The following is a 21232-nucleotide window of genomic DNA, read 5'->3' on the forward strand; positions in this document are numbered from 1 at the left end:
TAAAGACCAGCATGCTGAATGCTATAGAATATTCTTGATATTCTGTACGTTTAATACGTCACGTCTGACAGAATGATCGGGGTAGAAATTGAAGTAAAGCGAGTTTTAAGAAAAAATCTGAACCCTACCCTAAATCGAGACATTTCGTGCGTCTCGATAGAGTTTGATTCGCTTGGTACGTAAGATGGCCGATGCGCGGCGCTGTCTGCGCAGTGACGCTGCGCGCCGATGGCGCCGGCTAGGAGCGGGATCGTCAGTCGCAAGGGGACCACGCACGGTGACGGTCGTGTGTTAGTCGCAAGAGAGAGAGAACGTGCCATAGGACGAAGGTATCCGAGTAAAGACAAAGAAAGAGAGTATCAGAGGGACGAGAAAGAAAGCGTAGAAGTATCGCGGTCGTTCGTGGTCGCCTATTTCGCGGGTCCCGCTCGGTCGTGCGCGCGTGAAACAGTTTTTAACCTCGTCGTTCGATTATCGTGCGTCGTCTCGGTCCGTTCTGGTGCGTGTGATCGGCGCGCGCGCGCCTGTGTCCGTGTGTGCGTGAAAAACACCGCACCGTCTATCGTCGCGTTTGTGTGTTGCACGTACGAGCACAGCAACGTACACAGAAGCGATCTACGCGCGACGGAAAGAGAGAAGGAATCGCCGGGATCGCGTACAGTGTGAACGAAACCGAGACAGAAAGAGAGAGAGAGAGGAAAGCGACACGACTGCGAAGAGGAGAGTAGTGGAGGTGGGCGAGGAGGGGGAGGCGGTACGGAGTGTCGGATTTGTTTTCTCGCACAACGGTGGAGCAAAACGGCCTCAAACTGTGGGGCTCTGGGGCGTTTTTTCTTCCTCCGCAAGGGATGTACTACCCCGTAAGTGACCGTTTCATTTTTTATGAATACCGTGCGTTCACCGGCCGCCGGGGAGGGAGGCGTATCTCTCTGTTTCCCTCACTCTACCCTCTCTTTGCTGGAAATGTTCGAAGGCGTCGGTTCGATATGAGGCGCCAGGCCGTGGAATCGTGCTTCGTTTCTATTTTCAACCTCTGTAGGAATATCGTACTCGTAAAACTTCATCGTGTTCGTCGTTCGATTACTCGACTTGGAAAAGCGTGTGGAAAAAAAGAACACGCGCGCACAGTGTCTTACTCCGTGACGCGTTGTTTTGTTTCTTCCATTTAAATTATCTGACTTTCGAATCAGTTCGTTCGCGGATGAGCGTGTTCGGTTGATCTTATTCTCCGATTTTGTAAGGGAGGCTAGTGGTAGAAACGGAGCACGATGCGCACGAATTGGAGGTTATGTTCTACCCTGCCGGGATTCGGCAGAATAATCGGAGCGATGAAAGAGTCGATCGGACTCTGGTTTTAGTAATCTCGAGCTGCAGGAATCGCCTTGACCGTTGCTTTTTTAACGGAATAAGGCTTTCAAGGAATTCCGTTGATTTATTTACCGCGTTAAGAGTGGCTTCCGCGGAAGAGAGGTTAGGATGCTCGCCGAGGCGCACGAACACAGGGGGCACTACCAAGTGAAAGTAAATAATGTCGTTCGCTATCTTCGACGTTTCGTTTCGTGTGCTATTAGCTTTTCAAATATTATATTCGAACGTCAATGATGAACTAATTTTAAACCGATAACCTCGACAAATTTTAATCGATACCACGGCGTACTTCAAACCGCGAAAGCGTTATTGCAACATAAATTTGTACTGCGTTCGATTAACGAACGACCAATATTCGCGTTTTATTTCATTTTAATCCTCTCGTTTCGCTTCTTGTAATACCGAGGTATCGATACGAGAAATTTCGTATTTTCAGAATTGATTAAGTCGTGTCTAATAATTCCGACATCAAATTTTGAGAGGATATAGTGCTCGGGTATACCGTATGGTATATGGTAATATAATGTGTAGCGATCTAATATGTAGCAGTACTATCTATGACGGTATAGCGAGAGTACTAAATAAGTTTTCACCGATATCGATTTTTGTCTCGGGTGCTACAAACTCTAGCGACAGCTCTGTTCCTTTTCTTCATAGTCAGTCTCCCGTAATCGAAGCAGGTATTAACCGACCCAGGTAGACTGTAAAATTGAAGAAATGGAGCTTTTGTGACCCGTACTCTATCCCGTCTTCCAAAGTCCCTTTCTCAGAGGCAATAGCTTCCTTCGGCTAGAATTTTAACTACAATAGATCCAATGAATCGTACTTTCTAATCCCTGCTTTAAAAATGAAGAATTTTATCTCTTATTTGAATGGCTATAATAGATATTGTTCGGATACCTACGTTTTTCTCGCGTGTACCTTGGCGCGAAACGTTTGAATCTTCGACTTTACGTTTCGTCGCGAACAATGAACTGACAGCGAATTTGTTCAAGCGCGTTTGAAGTGTTAACTGCTCGTTGTGGACGCATCCGTGTTAACACGGGTATCGCGTTACAGTCTGATTATTATTGTTTGCTGTTTTTCATTTCGCGCGCAAATATTTGGTTTTACGTATGCAAACACTCGGCTCAATAAGTGTTTTGACTTTCTAAACCGTAACTTTGTTATTCTGCCGAGAGATAGTTTAGAAGTTAGAATTCAAAAATCGAAGGATTTGAAATAAGTATCGTAGAAGTCTTGTTTATACGAAAGTACGTGTATCTATGCAAATTTTGTTTTGTTCAAAAATACACACGTATGACTCACAGATAACAATGGCAATTTGAGCAATGCACCTTTAAGAATATTCTTTATTTCGAAATGTCGTATCGACGTACAAGAGCAAATATTTTCATCTTGATCTTCTAATTCTTGAAATTACAACCGTGCATGAGCTTCTTACAGTTTGAACTCGTTCCATCTAACCCATTGAAACGATTCCAAGAAGCTGATACAGCATTAAACGAATCAACACCCCCATGCTTTTTATCATTCCGCAAAAACGCGTATATTTTATTCAGGCGTACACAGAAGACGCGTTCAAACAATCGCGGAATCGCGTGCATCGAATATCGGGCTAATTTCCGTGCGAAAACATTACTCGAACCTCGACGTTGTCTTTTTTTGCTTCATTCACCGGTGGTTGGAAAACGGGAAAGCTTGTTCGCAGTAGGGAAACGAAAATACAAAAAAATTCAAAAGAGATTACAGCATCACGGGCTCAACGTTAATCCGCCGGCATTATCACTGCCAATTCCATGGGAATAAATTAAAAAAAGATGAAAAAATCAGTAACACGGTCACGTTCCGCGTCCGCTTTTCAGAGGAAAAGAGTCTCTTTTTAGGTCAAGCGCCAAAGCTCTCGTCCACCCCCTGCATACTGGACCGCCCCTTTTAATATTATTTTCAGAGAAACAGATGGCCAATGAGCATCGGTGTATCTGCAATTTTTGTTTAAAACAGGTCAGCCTTTGATTACCACTCGTTATATCGCTATATCTCATGTGATTACGCGATATATTGCTACGTACACGATTGCCATGCGTTGCATATTACCGTGCATTAAATTTTATGAGTTGCGCATTATCACACGTTAGATTCCTTTTGAATCACGTTAGATTTCTACGCGTTGTATTACCTCGCGTTAGATTACCATTATTTATAATGCCACACGTTAGATTTCTGTGCTCCGCCGTGCGTACAAATGAAATTTCTACGCGTTGTATTACGACGCGTTAAATTGCCACACATTACTTAGATTTGTGTGGGTGTTATATTACCACGCGTTATATCACCGTGTGTAGTTTAGCTACATATTGCGTTTCCACGTGTTACATTTCCATGCGTTACATTACAGTATGCAAGATTTGTACTCGGTGCGTTACCATGTATTATATCGCCTCCTGTTATATCGCCGCGCATTACACCACCGTGTTCGAAGTTTGTATGCGTTAGATCGCTATATATTGCATTACCACGCGTTGTATTATTGCGCCTTGAATTACCTCGCGTTATATCGCCACGCCTTGAGTCACCTCGCGTTATATCGCCGTCCGTTGAATTACCACGCTATAAGTTTGTACGCGTTGTATCACCGCGCGTTAGGTCGTCATATATTGCATTACCACGCGTTATATTACCGCGCCTTGAATCACCTCGCGTTATATCGCCGCGCGTTGCATCACCACGCTGTAAATTTGTGTGCGTTGAATCGCCACGCGTTAGATCGCTACATATTGCATTACCACGCGTTATATTACCGCGCCTTGAATCACCTCGCGTTATATCGCCGCGCGTTGCATCACCACGCTGTAAATTTGTGTGCGTTGAATCACCACGCGTTAGATCGCTACATATTGCATTACCACGCGTTATATTACCGCGCCTTGAATCACCTCGCGTTATATCGCCGCGCATTGCATCACCACGCTGTAAGTTTGTACGCGTTAAATCTCCACGTATTCCATTACCACGCGTTGCATTAGCACGCTTTGAATTACCTCGCGTTATATCGCCACGTCTTGAATCACCTCGCGTTATATCGCCGTCCGTTGAATTACCACGCTATAAGTTTGTATGCGTTGTATCACCACGCGTTAGATCGTCATATATTGCATTACCACGCGTTACAATACCGCGCGTTGTATCACCTCGCACTATATCGCCCCGCGTTAGATCGCACTATATCGCCCCGCGCTATATCGCCACGTTGCATTACTACGCGTAACACTACCACGCATCATATCACCACGCGTTAGATTTGACCACGTTGTATCGCCGCATATTGCGTCAGCGTTAGATCTATGCGCAACGCATGACACGTTAGATTTCTAGGCATTGCATCAGCGGACATTGTATCGCCACGCATGTATCTACGCGTTACATATTAAATCCCAATGAGATGTATAGTCACGCGATATATTGCCACGCTTTAGATCCCCAGATTCAACTTGATCCCTATCTGGTTACGTCAATGAGTTATGGCAATGAGACTTGAAGCAGACAAAAGTGGATCCTCTCGCCAGCACATGTCATTTCGAAATGTAGGTTCTCTTACTTCCATCAACGTTGATTGCACAGCAATTCACCTTCGTCTTTTCGAATTTTCATAATGAATTCTACGCGATGCTTGCACATCTTATGTTGACCCCGTCAAGGGATATATGTATTTTGAAATATAGGACAGTATGGGCTATTTTCAGCACCTGTATCGGTACTTTATTTCGCAGCGAGCCGGGGAAGATCGATCGTTACTCTTGGATAGTTCCTCGGGCTCGGGATGTGTACTCTTGTTGTGCAAATCTGGAGATTTGTGCTTCGAATGTCATTTTTATGCGGTTCCAATAGCTACACTATTTGGAAATACATAAGCGAGCAGGAGTTAAGTTAGAAGAATGTCTGGGAATATTTTATGTAGAAATTTTTATGCATCCAGAATTGTCGTATTGATTTTGAGGCTGAAATTCTAGACCGAAAGTTCAGATATCCGATGCTTTTGAAATAGATTGCTAGCAGTTGAGTCGAATTTTAGGATTCTAACAAATTCAAAGTATTTATAATTGCTCGACATGTTTCTCTTCGAATAATTTCTGTGAAGCACAGTCGCCCTTGCAGAGTCACCTTGTTATCGATATTCGTGTCACGTGCTTGTTTAATCGGTGCATTTTTCTATGGCTAACCGCATCTTTGGCATCGTGTTATCGCAGATACGATACATCCGTTTCACCTTTATTCTCATCCTCTAGACTCATGTTTCATTCAGCGCAAAAATTACGCGGATAATTAAGCAAACACCTTTCAGACCGATCGAATCTCGATTTTAGTTTCTGGAATTCGTTAATTAACGATCTCTGATCAAAATTTCCCAGCACTGGAGTAATTCTCTAATGATAGGTTTTCATGAAAAATGCGGATACGCGTTAGACTGCAGATGAAAATTTGAAAGGTGTCTGAAAGTGCTGGATCTGATATTCGAATGGGATCGAAAGTTGGCGCGATGCAATCTTCCTGATTGCTACATGCTCAAACTTCGCGTTGTGCGATATGGTTCCGTTGTTTGACAAAAGCTTCCCGATAAATAGAAAGCATGGACTTCGTGCTGCAAGTATCTTTCCCAATTAAATGAGATTCTTGGTTCGTAGTTTGCTGTTCTTACGTTGCCGAACTTCGACAATCTGCATGGAAACTTGTACCATTCCGGCGAGTTGTGTTCACTGTGCCAATCAGCGTGTTACGATTTGCCATTCAAAATGGAACCATTTCATGCAATACACGTAATACACGTTTATTAATAAATTCTGTAAGAATTTAAGACTTAAAGGTAGTTGCTCTGTAATTGAACCTTGATATTTCTCGAGTTATAATGCATTCATGATTATAATAGTGTCTAAATGTATTACAATATCGTATCATGCATCTGTAGTATATTTAAGTCTGCTGAGTATAAATAAACCAGGTAGACGAGATTCATAATCTGTAGATTACATATCATAAATATATAAACATGTAATTACAGCAAACAGAAAATTTTCTTGTTAGAAGATTCAAGACGCACCATGTGCGTTCTACTCTACTAGCAACCTTCTTAAAGAATATAAAAAAATAAAGTCGATGTTGGTTTAAAATTACAGTATATACTTAACAGTTCAGACATAAATGCATAAACATGTAATTACAGCAAACAGAAAATTTTCTTGCTAAAGATTCAAGACGCACAGGGTGCGTCCTACCCTAGTACCCACCTTCTCAAACAATATAAAATAAAATCGAGGTTGGTTTAAAATTACAGTACATATTTAACAGTCCAAACATCATAACAATTTAGGTAGCAAATTTTACTCCATGCTGTTTTGTACCAGCAAGGTTTAGAACGTTCTCATGAATAGAAATCCCCAAAATAATTTGTGAAAGTTGTTCTTCCACTGTTATTCCTATAAGTTGTAAACATAGCATTTTCCGTGAAAAATCAATCAGCATCCAGTTCTGCTCCGTTCGAATAACAAGCTATTTTCGCGAGCGGTGTTCAACCCGAAGCAGAGGTCATGCCCCGCGAAAGCACGCGAAATAGGCCGTATACGATCGCGTGTTAACACGAGCTTTTATAGATGACGAGCTCCCTTTATGGCCGTTGGCCATATTTTCATAGCGTTTCCCGTTGTTTTGCACGGTTAAATCACGGGTTAATCGGAATGTCGTTTCGAAACAACGAGAAATTGGAGGACCGGTCACGTGCAGCTGTGTCCTTCCGGTCCATTGGTCGATCGATCGATACTTTCCCCTCGAGTAACAGCTCTTTCCGAAGTACGGTTTGATTTACCTAAAGAGTTACCAAGGGGACAACGCAAGCGAATCACCTTTTCTGTGGTTAAATTTAGAGGGAAAAGATGCTGAGGGCTGGTCAAAATGGAGCGTGTAACTTTTAAACCTTGTTACATTGAAACTAAGCATAATTAAAACTAATAAATAAGGTGACAGAAATTAATAAATACGGTGAACTAAATACACACTACTTTATCTTCTCTAAATTCTTTGAGGACTGATTTTATTTTGCGAAGAAACATTGAAAATATCTTTACTAAATCTTTTGAGGACTGATTTTATTTTGTGAAGAAACACTAAGAACTGAAGACTGAACTTTGTCTGACAGATTAATAATAATTTCTGACCGAAGAGGACTACAGCCATTTTCCGATTACATAATTATAATTACATGTTTCATCTTTCATTATAATTAATTCCATGTTGCAAAAAATATCGGATGTGTTTAAATAGAATACGCAATAAATGTGCAGATTAATACGTACAGATTTGAATAGGCTGAGATATATTTCGATAGAGCAGTTAAGATTGCCCAAATCCTCAGTGAACCGCAACAAATTAAATTTAGAAATGATCGAGTTACTCGTACATTTCGAGAAATTTCGCTGGAATTAAAATAAAGCACTCCGTGAAAAAGTAGCATAAATTATCGGCTCGAATTAAATTTAGGAATGACTGGATCGCTCAAGCTTTCATTTCAAATACGAGAATATTAATACCACCGATTTTCCGAATATTTCAAGAGTTAATGAGAACGTTAATTACCGAATGCATTAAGAAATATGTAATGTGTCATAACAGTAATCCAAGGGGACATAAAATGGAAGGAAGTATCATTTTAAAGCTTAAACTGCGTCGCTCGCGGTTAATTTGCATCGCAAATACGTGTCAAGGCTTTTTTCCTCTCAGTCGAAGTATTGTATTTTTTTCATCGCTAGAAATTATCGCTTATGAGAATGCAGTTACAATTAGCGTGGAGAAAATTTCCTTCCCGAGCCTTGTACTCCGGTTTATCGCCGTTCAGGCAACAGAGAGTTATTGTTAACGATTTATCGATGAGTGACACTGTTCTGCGTCAAATTGCTTAGTGTCGTCTAAACGGCGCAAAAATGCCGAGTGATTATCGTACGTAAAAAGATTGCGCTCGTTTGACCTTATGTTTTTTCACGATTTTTTAATAGCAGTCTGATTTATCAAACTGCTATAAATGTAAAAAAAAAATGTGCAATTCATTTCTGATGTATTTATGTTACTTGTTGATAACTGTTGCATTGGATTTGTTGAGTGTAGCTGCATTGGATTTGTTAGATGTAGACAACATTTGTATTGGATTTATTATATGCACATTATGGCTGTATTAGCTGTATCAAATGTAGATAATGACTGTCTTGATACAACAGAAAAGTGTACATATAATAACTGATACAAAATGTGCATATAATAACTGATACAAAGTGTACATATAATAACTGATACAAAGTGTACATATAATAACTGATACAAAGTGTACATATAATATCTGATACAAAATGTACGTATAACTAATACAGAATGTACGTATAACTAATACAAAATTCACCAAGAAGTTTCGTATACGAAAGTAATAATTCCGTTCAAATTTCTTCGTAGAATAATTATGGTTTCACTATAGAAGTTCGTACAATATACGACGAAAAAGTTGGAGTTCAGAAAGTTAGACAACGTTATCGAAGCCGATGATTTAATTAGAGAGTTCGAAAGGAAGGTTCGGTTTTCGATGAATATGTAGTATAAATGTTTGAAATGTACAAATGTCTGTGCAAATGTTTGAGAGGGTTCGCTTTTCAAATACTCGTCGAATCTCGTTCGGTTGGAGGGAACTAGCTATTTGGGCAACGTTGACGAAACCCGCACGAAGTTAACAGCGCAAATTACCACCAAGAGATTTGGTCATTTAGTTCTTAAATTCAAGATGAATTCTTAATCGATACGTTCCGAAAATATCTTCAAATTCATACATTCATTAATTGGTTATGGTCGTAGATGTTGAAAATATTAAAGATTGAAGATGAAAATTAAAATTGAAGATGTCATAAGCATCTGACTTAAAATTACAGATGTCAAGTCTCTGATTTACAATTGAAGACGTCAAAAATCTCTGACTTCAAATTAAACACGTCAGAAAATGTGACTTTAAATTAACCCCTTGCACTGTGACTTGTCAGGTGCGTCAGTCAAAATTAACTGATCGTAACTACAATATTGTTGACAATAAAGGTTGACGTATGTCAATTTGATATTATGCAATCGTTGACTTTGCAAGTTATAATTAGAGTTGAGCTCCAAATTACATATTAAAAATTCAAGTAAAATTTATCATGACTGAAGTACGAGTGCCTTTTGAGTGCGTCACGAGTGCGTCCCGAGTGCGTTGTGAATATCTCATGGGTGCGTCACGAGTCCGTCACAAGTATGTCATAAGTGCGTCACGAGTGCGTCGTGAGTACGAATGTGTCACGAGTGCGTCATAAGTTTGTCATGAGTGCGTCACGAGTGCATCGTGAGTATCTCATGGGTGCGTCACGGGTGCGTCGTATCTCATGGGTGCGTCACAAGTATGTCATGAGTGCGTCACGAGTGCGTCGTATCTCATGGGTGCGTCACTAGTGCGTTGTGAGTATCTCATGGGTGCGTCACGAGTGCGTTGTGAGTATCTCATGGGTGCGTCACGGGTGCGTCGTGAGTATCTCATGGGTGCGACACGAGTGCGTTGTGAGTATCTCATGGGTGCGTCACGAGTCCGTCACAAGTATGTCATAAGTGCGTCACGAGTGCGTCGTGAGTACGAATGTGTCACGAGTGCGTCATAAGTTTGTCATGAGTGCGTCACGAGTGCATCGTGAGTATCTCATGGGTGCGTCACGGGTGCGTCGTATCTCATGGGTGCGTCGTATCTCATGGGTGCGTCACGAGTGCGTCACAAGTATGTCATGAGTGCGTCACGAGTGCGTCGTATCTCATGGGTGCGTCACTAGTGCGTCGTGAGTATCTCATAGGTGCGTCACGGGTGCGTCGTGAGTATCTCATGGGTGCGACACGAGTGCGTTGTGAGTATCTCATGGGTGCGTCACAAGTGCGTCGTGAGTTCGTCAAACGTCGAAATAGCACAGAAATTAAAAATTCCCCAAGCAAACAATTAACAAACTGAAAACTAGTCGCAAGTGTCAACACCAATAATTCTCTTCAGTAACAAATTAGTTGCGAACAATACGTAACATCCGGCGGTGTTCTACCGATACGGGAATTAATAATGCTTAGGTATCACCGGTGATCGGATTAAGATCAATGATTAAACAGCGCCAGGTAAGGTATTGTCTCGTTCGATGAGAACAACACGGAATGTCCATTATTCATGATCAAACCGACAAAAGATGACACGAAATATCGGATTGGCGTCACGCTTCCTGATCGTTTGATACGTAACTAGCTGGTTAATTTCAGACGGGTCAATGTGTGTTGTTCGACGAAAAGAAGAGCCGTTCGATTGACCCGATACTTTATTTAGACGCGTTCAATCGGAACGGAGAGCGCATTATCAAACGCCACCTTATCGATGGATACCGTGAAATTTTTAGACCCATGTTCAGTGTAAATTGATATAAATTTAGGTAAATTTATAATTTGGTAATTTAGGAGAATTTTGGTAGGTTGAAATTTTGTTGGCTACTTAATATTCGTAGTACTTGAAGCTGTGAGTAATAAACAGATAACGGAATAAAATATTGTGAAGAGACTTGATAAGAGTTGCTACAAATAAAGAAGTCTAATCAGATTTTTAAGTGTGGCAGATAACACTTGTTGTGAGTTAAGTCATAGTAACTTTGACCTTAAATTTTTATCATTCATTCTGCCACTTATGTGGATAATATTTAAGTACCATACAAATTATAATATTATGAATGTACCTAGTTGAAAATATTTATTCTATCTGTTTGCAACTATGAACAACAAAAACTAACAGAATATCTGATTAAAATATTTGGTAAGATCAGTTCAGAAAAGATAAATTTAATCAAATTTAACGCGATAAATCACACCAATCTCGACCGTGAACATTGTAATTTATGTAACAACGAATGCACTATAACATTCAGTAAAACATAAACCTCGAAGCGCAATATAGAGTTGTAACATTGCATGACAAACAACAATTTGAATACATTTCCAAATTCAATAATAACCCGCTATCAAAAAACTGGATACAGAAAAAGAGTCATTGTTTCGTATTCAAATGTGACTTACGACGAAGGAAAGATATATTGTCAAGCGTGAGAATAACTACTAATTATAACGATATCTCGTTCCGAAATAGCCATCAGGGTAGAATGGTTGTTGAAAAAATTCACCGAGTTGCCTTTCAACCTTCTACGTTCGTCGATAATCTCCAGTTGTTATACGTATTAAACGAGAATAAAGAAAACATTGTGAGCTTATCATCCAATGCTTAGCGTGCATATTATGAATAATTCATTTCATCAACCCGTTATATACCATTGTTGCATTCAGATAACGTTTCAACTTTTTGGTCATAACTCCGCTGTTCCCTTTCACGCCTTTTCTCACCGTGCATCACTCTGACTTGCATTGTGACGTGCACGTTTCATGCCTTGTGAGTACTTTATGAACATTAAATTTATCTTTGGATTAATTATTTGTGGTTTGATTTTATGGGGAATGTGATGTGGGTATTTTTGAAATGTGGAGGTTTACGTATATTTTAATTTTTAATTCTTAATGATTTTATGGGTTCCAATATCTTTAGATCCAAGTATTTCTACATTCTGAAAGATTTAGGTCTTGATATCCCTATAGTGCGATTTCTATATATCTTGAAATTTTTTAGTGGAGGTATCTCTATATCTTGAATTTGTAATTCATGGAATTTCTAGATTTAGATATCTCTAGACCCCGAATTCTCTATTTTTAGAAATTTGTGAATCTTGATATCTCCATACCCAGAGTTCTCATTTCCTGAAATTCATACATTCTGGTATTTCTAAGCGCCGAATTCTCATTTTCTGAAATTCTCAAATCCTGATATCTCTACGCTCCGTATTCTCTATGCTCTCAGATCCCTAGATCTTGGTATTACTATACCCCAAAATTCCTACGCTCTGTTATCCCTCAGCTCTGAATTCTCATCTTCCGAAATCCCCAGACTCCGAATTCTCTATGCGCCCAAATCCCTAGATCTCGGTATTCCTATACCCCGAATTCTCATGTCCCGAAATTCCTAGGTTCCGAATTCTCAATGCTCCCAAATCCCTAGATCTTGGTATTCCTACACCCAGAATTCTCATTTCCCGAAATTCCTACGCTCTGATATTCCTACACCCCGAATTCTCATACCCCGAAATTTCTACGCTCTGATATCTCTAAGCTCGGAATTCTCATACCCCGAAATTCTTACGCTCTGATATCTCTAAGCTCCGAATTCTCATATCCCGAAATTCCTACGCTCTGATATCTCTGAGCTCCGAATTCTCATTTCTCGAAATTCCTACGCTCTGATATCTCTAAGCTCCGAATTCTCATTTCTCGAAATTCCTACGCTCTGATATCTCTAAGCTCCGAATTCTCATATTCCGAAATTTCTACGCTCTGATATCTCTAAGCTCGGAATTCTCATACCCCGAAATTCCTACGCTCTGATATCTCTAAGCTCGGAATTCTCATACCCCGAAATTCCTACGCTCTGATATCTCTAAGCTCCGAATTCTCATTTCTCGAAATTCCTACGCTCTGATATCTCTAAGCTCCGAATTCTCATTTCTCGAAATTCCTACGCTCTGATATCTCTAAGCTCCGAATTCTCATATTCCGAAATTTCTACGCTCTGATATCTCTAAGCTCGGAATTCTCATACCCCGAAATTCCTACGCTCTGATATCTCTAAGCTCCGAATTCTCATTTCTCGAAATTCCTACGCTCTGATATCTCTAAGCTCCGAATTCTCATTTCTCGAAATTCCTACGCTCTGATATCTCTAAGCTCCGAATTCTCATATTCCGAAATTTCTACGCTCTGATATCTCTAAGCTCGGAATTCTCATACCCCGAAATTCCTACGCTCTGATATCTCTAAGCTCCGAATTCTCATTTCTCGAAATTCCTACGCTCTGATATCTCTAAGCTCCGAATTCTCATTTCTCGAAATTCCTACGCTCTGATATCTCTAAGCTCCGAATTCTCATATTCCGAAATTTCTACGCTCTGATATCCCTAAGCTCCGAATTCTCATCTTCCGAAATCCCCAGGCTCCGAATTCTCTATGCGCCCAAATCCCTAGATCTCGGTATTCCCATACCCCGAATTCTCACATCCCTAAATTCCTAAATTCTAGTAACCCTAAACCCCGAATTCTCAATTTCCCAAACCCTCAGATTTCAGCATCCCAAAATTGCTTCCTCCACAAGATGAACCCTACTTCAGAAAAACTCATCGATTCATAAATTTAAATCGATCACTAGTTTCATCTCCAGACGTCTGATCTCAAAGGCAGTCCGTCTCAATTAACCTCTCCCATTTGTCCAATAAACGCACTAAAAAAAGAGGAAAGCCTCGAAGCCATAACGGTTCGTTTTCGCTCGCAATTTCTCGAGCTAATGGTTCTAGTTTCGGCCAGCACACGTTCGCATGATTGAGTTAACAAACTCGTGTATGCTGGACGCGGTCCATTTGCAATCCCGGGCCCTTCATTTATCCGACGGAATCACCAGTCGCTCTTGAAGGTGTGCGGATTATATTTATCCAGCACCGCGTTGGAAACGTGGTCGTTCGCGAACGGGACGACGTTTAAAATCGAGCAATCCGTCTGTCTCTCGGCTGCGTGCGTGCCAACGACGATTCTTCATTTTCGGTATTAATCCGCGTCGTCGTTGAAGAACGGCCCGCGGATTTCTGCTCGGATACACGGCTTTAAATATAACTCGCGGCTGGGACCAGTTAGTTAACTAGGACGTGGAAAAATTCCTTCGTTCTACGAGGATGTTCCTTCGCACCTGACTCGCGTCCATCGTTTTACCAGCTACCTACTTTCTGTTTGCCGTTCTGGCTACACCCTTTTCTCATCTTTTTTAGACGTTTCATTTTTGGAGATTCGGTGTTTTACATTTTTTAAAAGCATAGATGTTCACATGATTCAGTTGGGTAGTCACATTAAGGTTTTAGCTCTGAGTGTTAAGCACTTTCAAAATTATGGGACTGTACTGGGTGAAATGTGGACTTCATGTACTTCAGTGTTGAATAGTTACTTCAAGATTTTACTTCTGGGGTTTGTAAGCACTTTCAGAATTATGGTACTATTTTTCTATTGCAGTTTGCTAGGTGAACTATAGATGCTTCACAAGTTTCAGTGCTGAATAGTTACCTCAAGATTTAGCTCTGGGTGTCATGAGCTCTTTCAAAATTATGGGACAATTTTATAATAGAATTTGGACACTTCACATATTTCAGTGTTGAGTGGTTACTTCAAGATTTTACTTCTGGGGTTTGTAAGCACTTTCAGAATTATGGTACTATTTTTCTATTGCAGTTTGCTAGGTGAACTATAGATGCTTCACAAGTTTCAGTGCTGAATAGTTACCTCAAGACTTAGCTCTGGGTGTCATGAGCTCTTTCAAAATTATGGGACTATTTTATAATAGAATTTGGACACTTCACATACTTCAGTGTTGAATAGTTACCTCAAGATTTTACTTCTGGGGGTTGTAAACACTTTCAGAATTGTTGTACCACCTCTCTATTATATTTTGCTAGGCGAAGTATAGATGCTTCACAAGTTTCATTGTTGAGTAGTTGCCTCAAGATTGTAGTTCTATGTGCTATAATCACTTTCAAAATTATAGTACTGTCTGTCTACCATATTTTGCTAGATGAAAGACATCTCACATGTTCCACATGTGGAGTAGTTATCTCAACAGGATTTGTAGCTCTGGTTTATAAGCACCTTCACAATTGTGGCACCATTTTCCTGTCATATTATGCTACATAAACTACAGATACTTCACAAGTTTTAATATTAAGCAGACGTTTAAAAGTTTGAACTCTAAATGCTATAAGTGTTCTAACAATGTTGGTATTGTTCTTGTATGTAGCTTAATGAACTTCAACATCTGCAAACAGCAAAAGTATCTGTAAATACAAAGGCTTAATTGTTGTTGTTAAAAGTGTTCTCAAGAATCGTTATCCTTTTTGTATCAGATTTTTCTAAATTAACTGCAGATGCAATACAAGTGTCCATATAGAATAAACATTTAAAAACAAGTGTCTACAAGTGTCCACATGGAATAAACATTCAAAAACTTCAACTCTAGTTGCCATAAATGTTCTGTTTCAACTCTGGTTGTTATAAATATCCTCAAAATCATCAACCACTCTATTGCAGTATTTTTCTAATTGAACTACAAACTCATTACAACTTTCAACATTTACATTTGAATTAGTTCTGGGTATTATAAGCGCTTGCAAAGTCCTGTGCAATTTTTGTACCACATTAGTCTAAGTCAACTATGTAGTTTCAACATTTGAATATTGTGATTCTGGATGTTATGAGCGCCCGTAGAATTCTGGAACTACAAATAGCTAGTAATAATAGGTGCTATAGATCTAAGCTCAGTTGTATTATACGTTGATAAAAGTTCCCTGCCGCGTCGGAAAATTACTACTGCCTCAAGCGACCGAGATAGATGTTGTTTGTTGATTCGTTTCGTGTTTCTAGACACGGTCAACATTTTTCTTTGATATTTCGAGGCTCGTTCGCTTAAAGTTTCGTTAGAATTCCGGTCACGTCGACTCGTGAAATTTTAGACCCGATAGCGTTATGTAAATCAGTTGTGTAAACTAGCGCTTGGTAGCCGGGGGAGAAGGTTGATCGAAAGAAATTGGAAAAGGAGCTCTCTTGTATCCAGAATGTTTCTGTACGAGTAAAGTTTCACAAAACAATGTTTAACGCCTTCTACAACGAAGTTTTATTTTTAACGAGATAATGGAAATTATAATTGGTGATATAACGCATTGATCGCCACGTTATTAACTCCCTATTTGATGAAGAGCTTCAGTTAAATTAATCATTTCAAGGAATGTTTCAGTACTTCATTTAATTATTGAGACATACGTTGTATAATATATGCTGCTGTAGAGAATGATTTAGTTTAAATTCAGTATAATAATATACAGTGACTGTATCCATACGTAGTGGTCACATACCATATGCACATCATATGCATCATATACCATATGCACATATGTAGAGTTACTGTATAATATATTTAGGACAATGATTTAGTTTAAATTCAGTATAAAAATGTACAGTGACTGAATCATATGTAGTGGTCACATACCATATGCACATCATATGCATCATATACCATATGCACATATGTAGAGTTACTGTATAATATATTTAGGACAATGATTTAGTTTAAATTCAGTATAATAATGTACAGTGACTGTATCATATGCACTGACCACATATCATGTGCACATCATGTACATGATATACCATATGCACATCATATGCATCATATACCATATGCACATATGTAGAGTTACTGTATAATATATTTAGGACAATGTTTTAGTTTAAATTCAGTATAATAATGTACAGTGACTGTATCATATGCACTGACCACATATCATGTGCACATCATGTACATCATATACTATATGCACATCATATGCATCATATACCATATGCACATATGTAGAGTTACTGTATAATATATTTAGGACAATGATTTAGTTTAAATTCAGTGTAATAATGTACAGTGACTGTATCATATGCACTGACCACATGCCATATGCACATCATATGCATCATATATCATATGCACATATGTAGAGTTACTGTATAATATATTTAGGACAATGTTTTAGTTTAAATTCAGTATAATAATGTACAGTGACTGTATCATATGCACTGACCACATACCATATGCACATCATATATCATATGCACATATGTAGAGTTACTGTATAATATATTTAGAACAATGATGCATAGTGACTCGTACTAATGATGATATATTTAATACAGTGATGTAGAATGATTTCCGTTAGCAATAAAATGATATACGCTACCAATAATAAATTTAGTATAACGATACCCAATGATTTGTGATGGCGATACATTTAGTATAATGATGTACCAGTGAATCAGTACAATGATGCACAGTGATTTGCGTCAGTGACAATAAATTTACCATAATGATTTATGCAGTCGACTTAAAAAAGTTGCTTATCTTCGAAGCAGTGTGTCTGTGTCTGTTTCCACGCAACAAAAACGGCGTATCGAATCTGTCGGAATTAGTAAAGAGGTCAGAATTGATCTTAGGGTTAAAGAGATCGATGCCTCCGCGTCCGTTCGGTTCCGCGCGAATTCCTGCGCTCGCGAACGCGTAATAAATCGTCCGACAACGGACAGAAGGGGAAAGAGAGATAGCGAACGAGGATCGATTCAGCGGTGGTTCGAGCTTTGCCCGCACCGATAATCGACAGCGAATATTATTAACCGCAATGAACGCGAACGGAGGCCAGCAACCTCGAGATGCGAACATCCTCGAGAGACAGCCTCGACCCTGCCACGAAACCGAGACGAACGCGACACCGGAACACGGACGCGAATGCCAACTTTTACACGCGATGCGTGTTTTCATCGACACGCTGTCATTCTTTGGCACCTTTGATGCGTTTATTTATCTCTTTTCTGCCGCAAGCTGAATAAATTCATTCTTTCGTTCGTTGTTGATTGATCATTTTTTCCATTTTTACTTGGAAAGTTTGATGCGTTCTTTATTGTCTGTTTCGTCAAATGAGACCCTGCTGACAGATATACTCATTTTCAGTTGGATTATTTCATAATTTACCAGTTACACAGATTAGTTAATTTTTTAGTTAAAAAACTTGAAGGATTCTTTATCGTCGGCTGCTACTATTGTCTGTTTCATCAAATGAGACCTTGCTAACAGATATACTCATTTTCAGTTGGATTATTTCATAATTTATCAGTTAGACAGATCAGTCAATTTGTTAGTTAAAAAATTTGAAGGATTTTTTACTCTCAGTTGCTGCTATTGTTTATATCACTTGACGAAGCAGATATAAATGTGTTTAGGTATCAGATTTATAGCACGAGAGTTAGTGGAAAATTAGTTGAAAACATTTTGCACTCAAAGGCATTTTTGCTGTTGACAGATAGTAATTCTAAAATCTGGTTGACAAGTTTGATGCACTCTTTAGTATCAATTGCCACCATTGTCCGTGTCACTTGATGAAATTGGCACATATAGTATATGTATAAACACATTTACATGTGTTAGCCCATATATGAGCCACATGTTCTAGCACAAATGTGTCTATAGAATTAGTGGGAATCCATTTCAAATTGTTGTTACGAATGAGTCATCTCTCGAGTTCAAGGGGTTAAAGAAGATAACTCAAGTTTGTCAGTAAACTAGTTTTATCGAACTGAATAATTATGAGTAACTGAGGTGGTTTGAAATTTGTCCCGACTTAAGAAGCTAAGAAGGTGAGAGGTTTTAACACAATTTATCAATTTAAAAAGTTTATGTGAAAATGTGGGTTCAACGCAGGTAGCTGTATTATTAATCTGTATTATTTGGTATTTGATTACAAACGTCAGTTTTCGCTGTGGCGGTCAACGTGTTGATCTATGATTCATTTAGCAGCTGCATTTCCCACTAATTAATTATCACTAGAATATATATTACTGAAATAATAATAAGCGGTGAATGTTAGCTAACATTAGAGCCACCTTCGTTTGCACTCTTGCATTTAAAGTGAAAATAAAATGAAAATTGAAGCATCAAATTACATGAGGTGACAATTTACATAATGTGAAAATTCCTTATCTTCTGAAATTTCGATAAAAGCTAATCAGCAAAATTTTGTGATATAAAGACATCGATATCATAAATTTTAAATCAGTCATATGAATTTGAAATCAGTCATATCAGAAACCTGAAATCAGTAATCAGTAATTTAATTGGTTGGTATTTCTACTTTCAAGATAAATATAATATCTGTTTATCTCAACTTTGTAAATACATTGTCAATTCAATCTCATCATCTAATTTTTCCTCTCCGTTGATTATTTAAATTATCGGATAGGGGCGCAGTTGATCTCCGCGCTCTCGAATCAACTGCTCGATAAACTATGAAAATTCGCTGCGGGTACCAGCAGCACCAAAGAAAAGCGAGAAATAAAAATTGAATTTCGGTTCGTTTGAGGAATGTTCTTATTCCTAGTGCGTGTCGAACTGGAATAAAAATTGCTTGTTAAACGAGACTAATCAAATTTTATCAACGAGCGACGTTGCCTGGCTGTATTCAGCAAATTGTACGCATGAGAAGCTGGGAGCTTCGAAGCTGCAATTTTTTAAGGGTTTTCAACCGTACACGGTTATTTTTGAATGTTTGCTGTCGTTCGGGGCGAAATTCGAGGTTCAACGTTTTGTTACTTCAAATTTTGTTTCGTCAAATTTTTATTTGGAGACGTATTATTAAATTCGGTGAGATAGATGAGAATTATGGAACTGTTCTGAACCGATATCGTCTTAAGTTTCATATTGTAATCAAGTTGTATATTATACTTTCAAAATTTCAACTTTGGATGCTATTAAAACAGGTTCTATGGCTGCTTTTAAAATTATAGCCTCATGATCACTTTTCAAATTTCAACACAATGATCCGTTTCAAATTTCACCACTCTAACTTACAGTAACTTCCAGTTCCAGCATCATGGTAACTTCCCAAACTTCAACATTGCAGCTTCGTTTAATAGCGAATGCTTCAGGCAGTTCACACCCTGAGTTTTATCTACAGATACAATCGCATGCGTACTTGACACACAACGAAACCGACATCCCTATCTCAGATACGAATTAAATCCTTCTAAAACTAAGTGGATCGGGTACTTGTAAACAACTGTGTATGTGCGACACGTACACTCGTTCAACCGCGTTCGATTTGCGGTTTCCAGCCTCCGGAAAATCCTGACGATCCTCCAACTGGACAGTTAAACGCGAGATCTGCAGTGGTTGGCAGAGTTCCAACGAAATTTCGCATCAAATACACGGGAATGCGATTATACGAAGTCGCGTTAGAATTCTTAAAAATCTTTGCTCTTCAGAGCCTGAGCCGTATAATATACACGTGCCTGCTTTTGTTAGTTTATCTGCTCTAAAAATTCTGGTAGGGTGATGTATTCGATGGTTTCGAGTTTTAGTGTTGTACTCTTTCTAAACTTCAGTGTTGGGCTTTATGATTATTTTTCACATTCTTGTGCTTGGGGGAGGGGTTCAAATTTTAGCGGCGTGATCTGTGGTCATTTTTGGAATTTTAGCACAGGATTTGGTGATCACTTTACAAATTTTAACGCAGTGATCGGCGTGTCAGTTTTCGAATTTTATCACAATGAGCTGAGGTCACTTTTCAAATTTTAACATAGTGAGCTGCGGTCATTTTTCAAATTTTAACACAGTGGACTGTGGTCACTCTTCAAATTTTAAGGGAATGAGCTGAGGTCACGTTTCAGATTTTATTACAATGAGCTGAGGTCACTTTTCAAATTTTATCACAAAGAGCTGAGGTCACGTTTCAGATTTTATTACAATGAGCTAAGGTCACTTTTCAAATTTTAATATAGTGAGCTGTGGTCACTCTTCAAATTTTAACACAGTGAGCTGTGGTCACTCTTCAAATTTTAAGAGAATGAGCTGAGGTCACGTTTCAGATTTTATTACAGTCAGCTGAGGTCACTTTTCAAATTTTAACACGATCAGCTGAGGTCACGTTTCAGATTTTATTACAATGAGCTGAGGTCACTTTTCAAATTTTATCACAAAGAGCTGAGGTCGCTTCTCAAATTTTAATACAGTGAGCTGAGGTCATGTTTCAAATTTTACCACTGTAAGCTGTGATAACTTTCCCAATTTTAGTATTGCGGT

General features: G+C 39.0%; 1 protein-coding gene across 12 annotated transcripts in view; it reads left to right on the forward strand.

Annotated features, from left to right (window-relative positions):
- The window catches only part of LOC100878167 (RNA-binding Fox protein 1), a 341805-nt gene that overhangs the window by 134980 nt on the left and 185593 nt on the right, over positions 1-21232 (forward strand). For 4 of the 12 annotated variants that reach the window (XM_076530961.1, XM_076530962.1, XM_076530964.1 and 1 more), the window contains exon 1: positions 235-860. The exons of 2 other annotated variants lie outside the window; for them this stretch is intronic. In XM_076530961.1, the coding sequence (XP_076387076.1) occupies positions 849-860 (12 nt within the window). In that variant the 5' untranslated portion in view covers positions 235-848. Of the gene's footprint in view, positions 1-233; positions 861-21232 lie in introns of those variants that run through there. 6 more of the 12 variants (XM_076530954.1, XM_076530958.1, XM_076530959.1 and 3 more) reach the window with 3 other exon arrangements.

Source organism: Megachile rotundata, chromosome 4 (assembly GCF_050947335.1).
Source record: "Megachile rotundata isolate GNS110a chromosome 4, iyMegRotu1, whole genome shotgun sequence".
NCBI classification, from domain to species: Eukaryota; Metazoa; Arthropoda; class Insecta; order Hymenoptera; family Megachilidae; genus Megachile; species Megachile rotundata.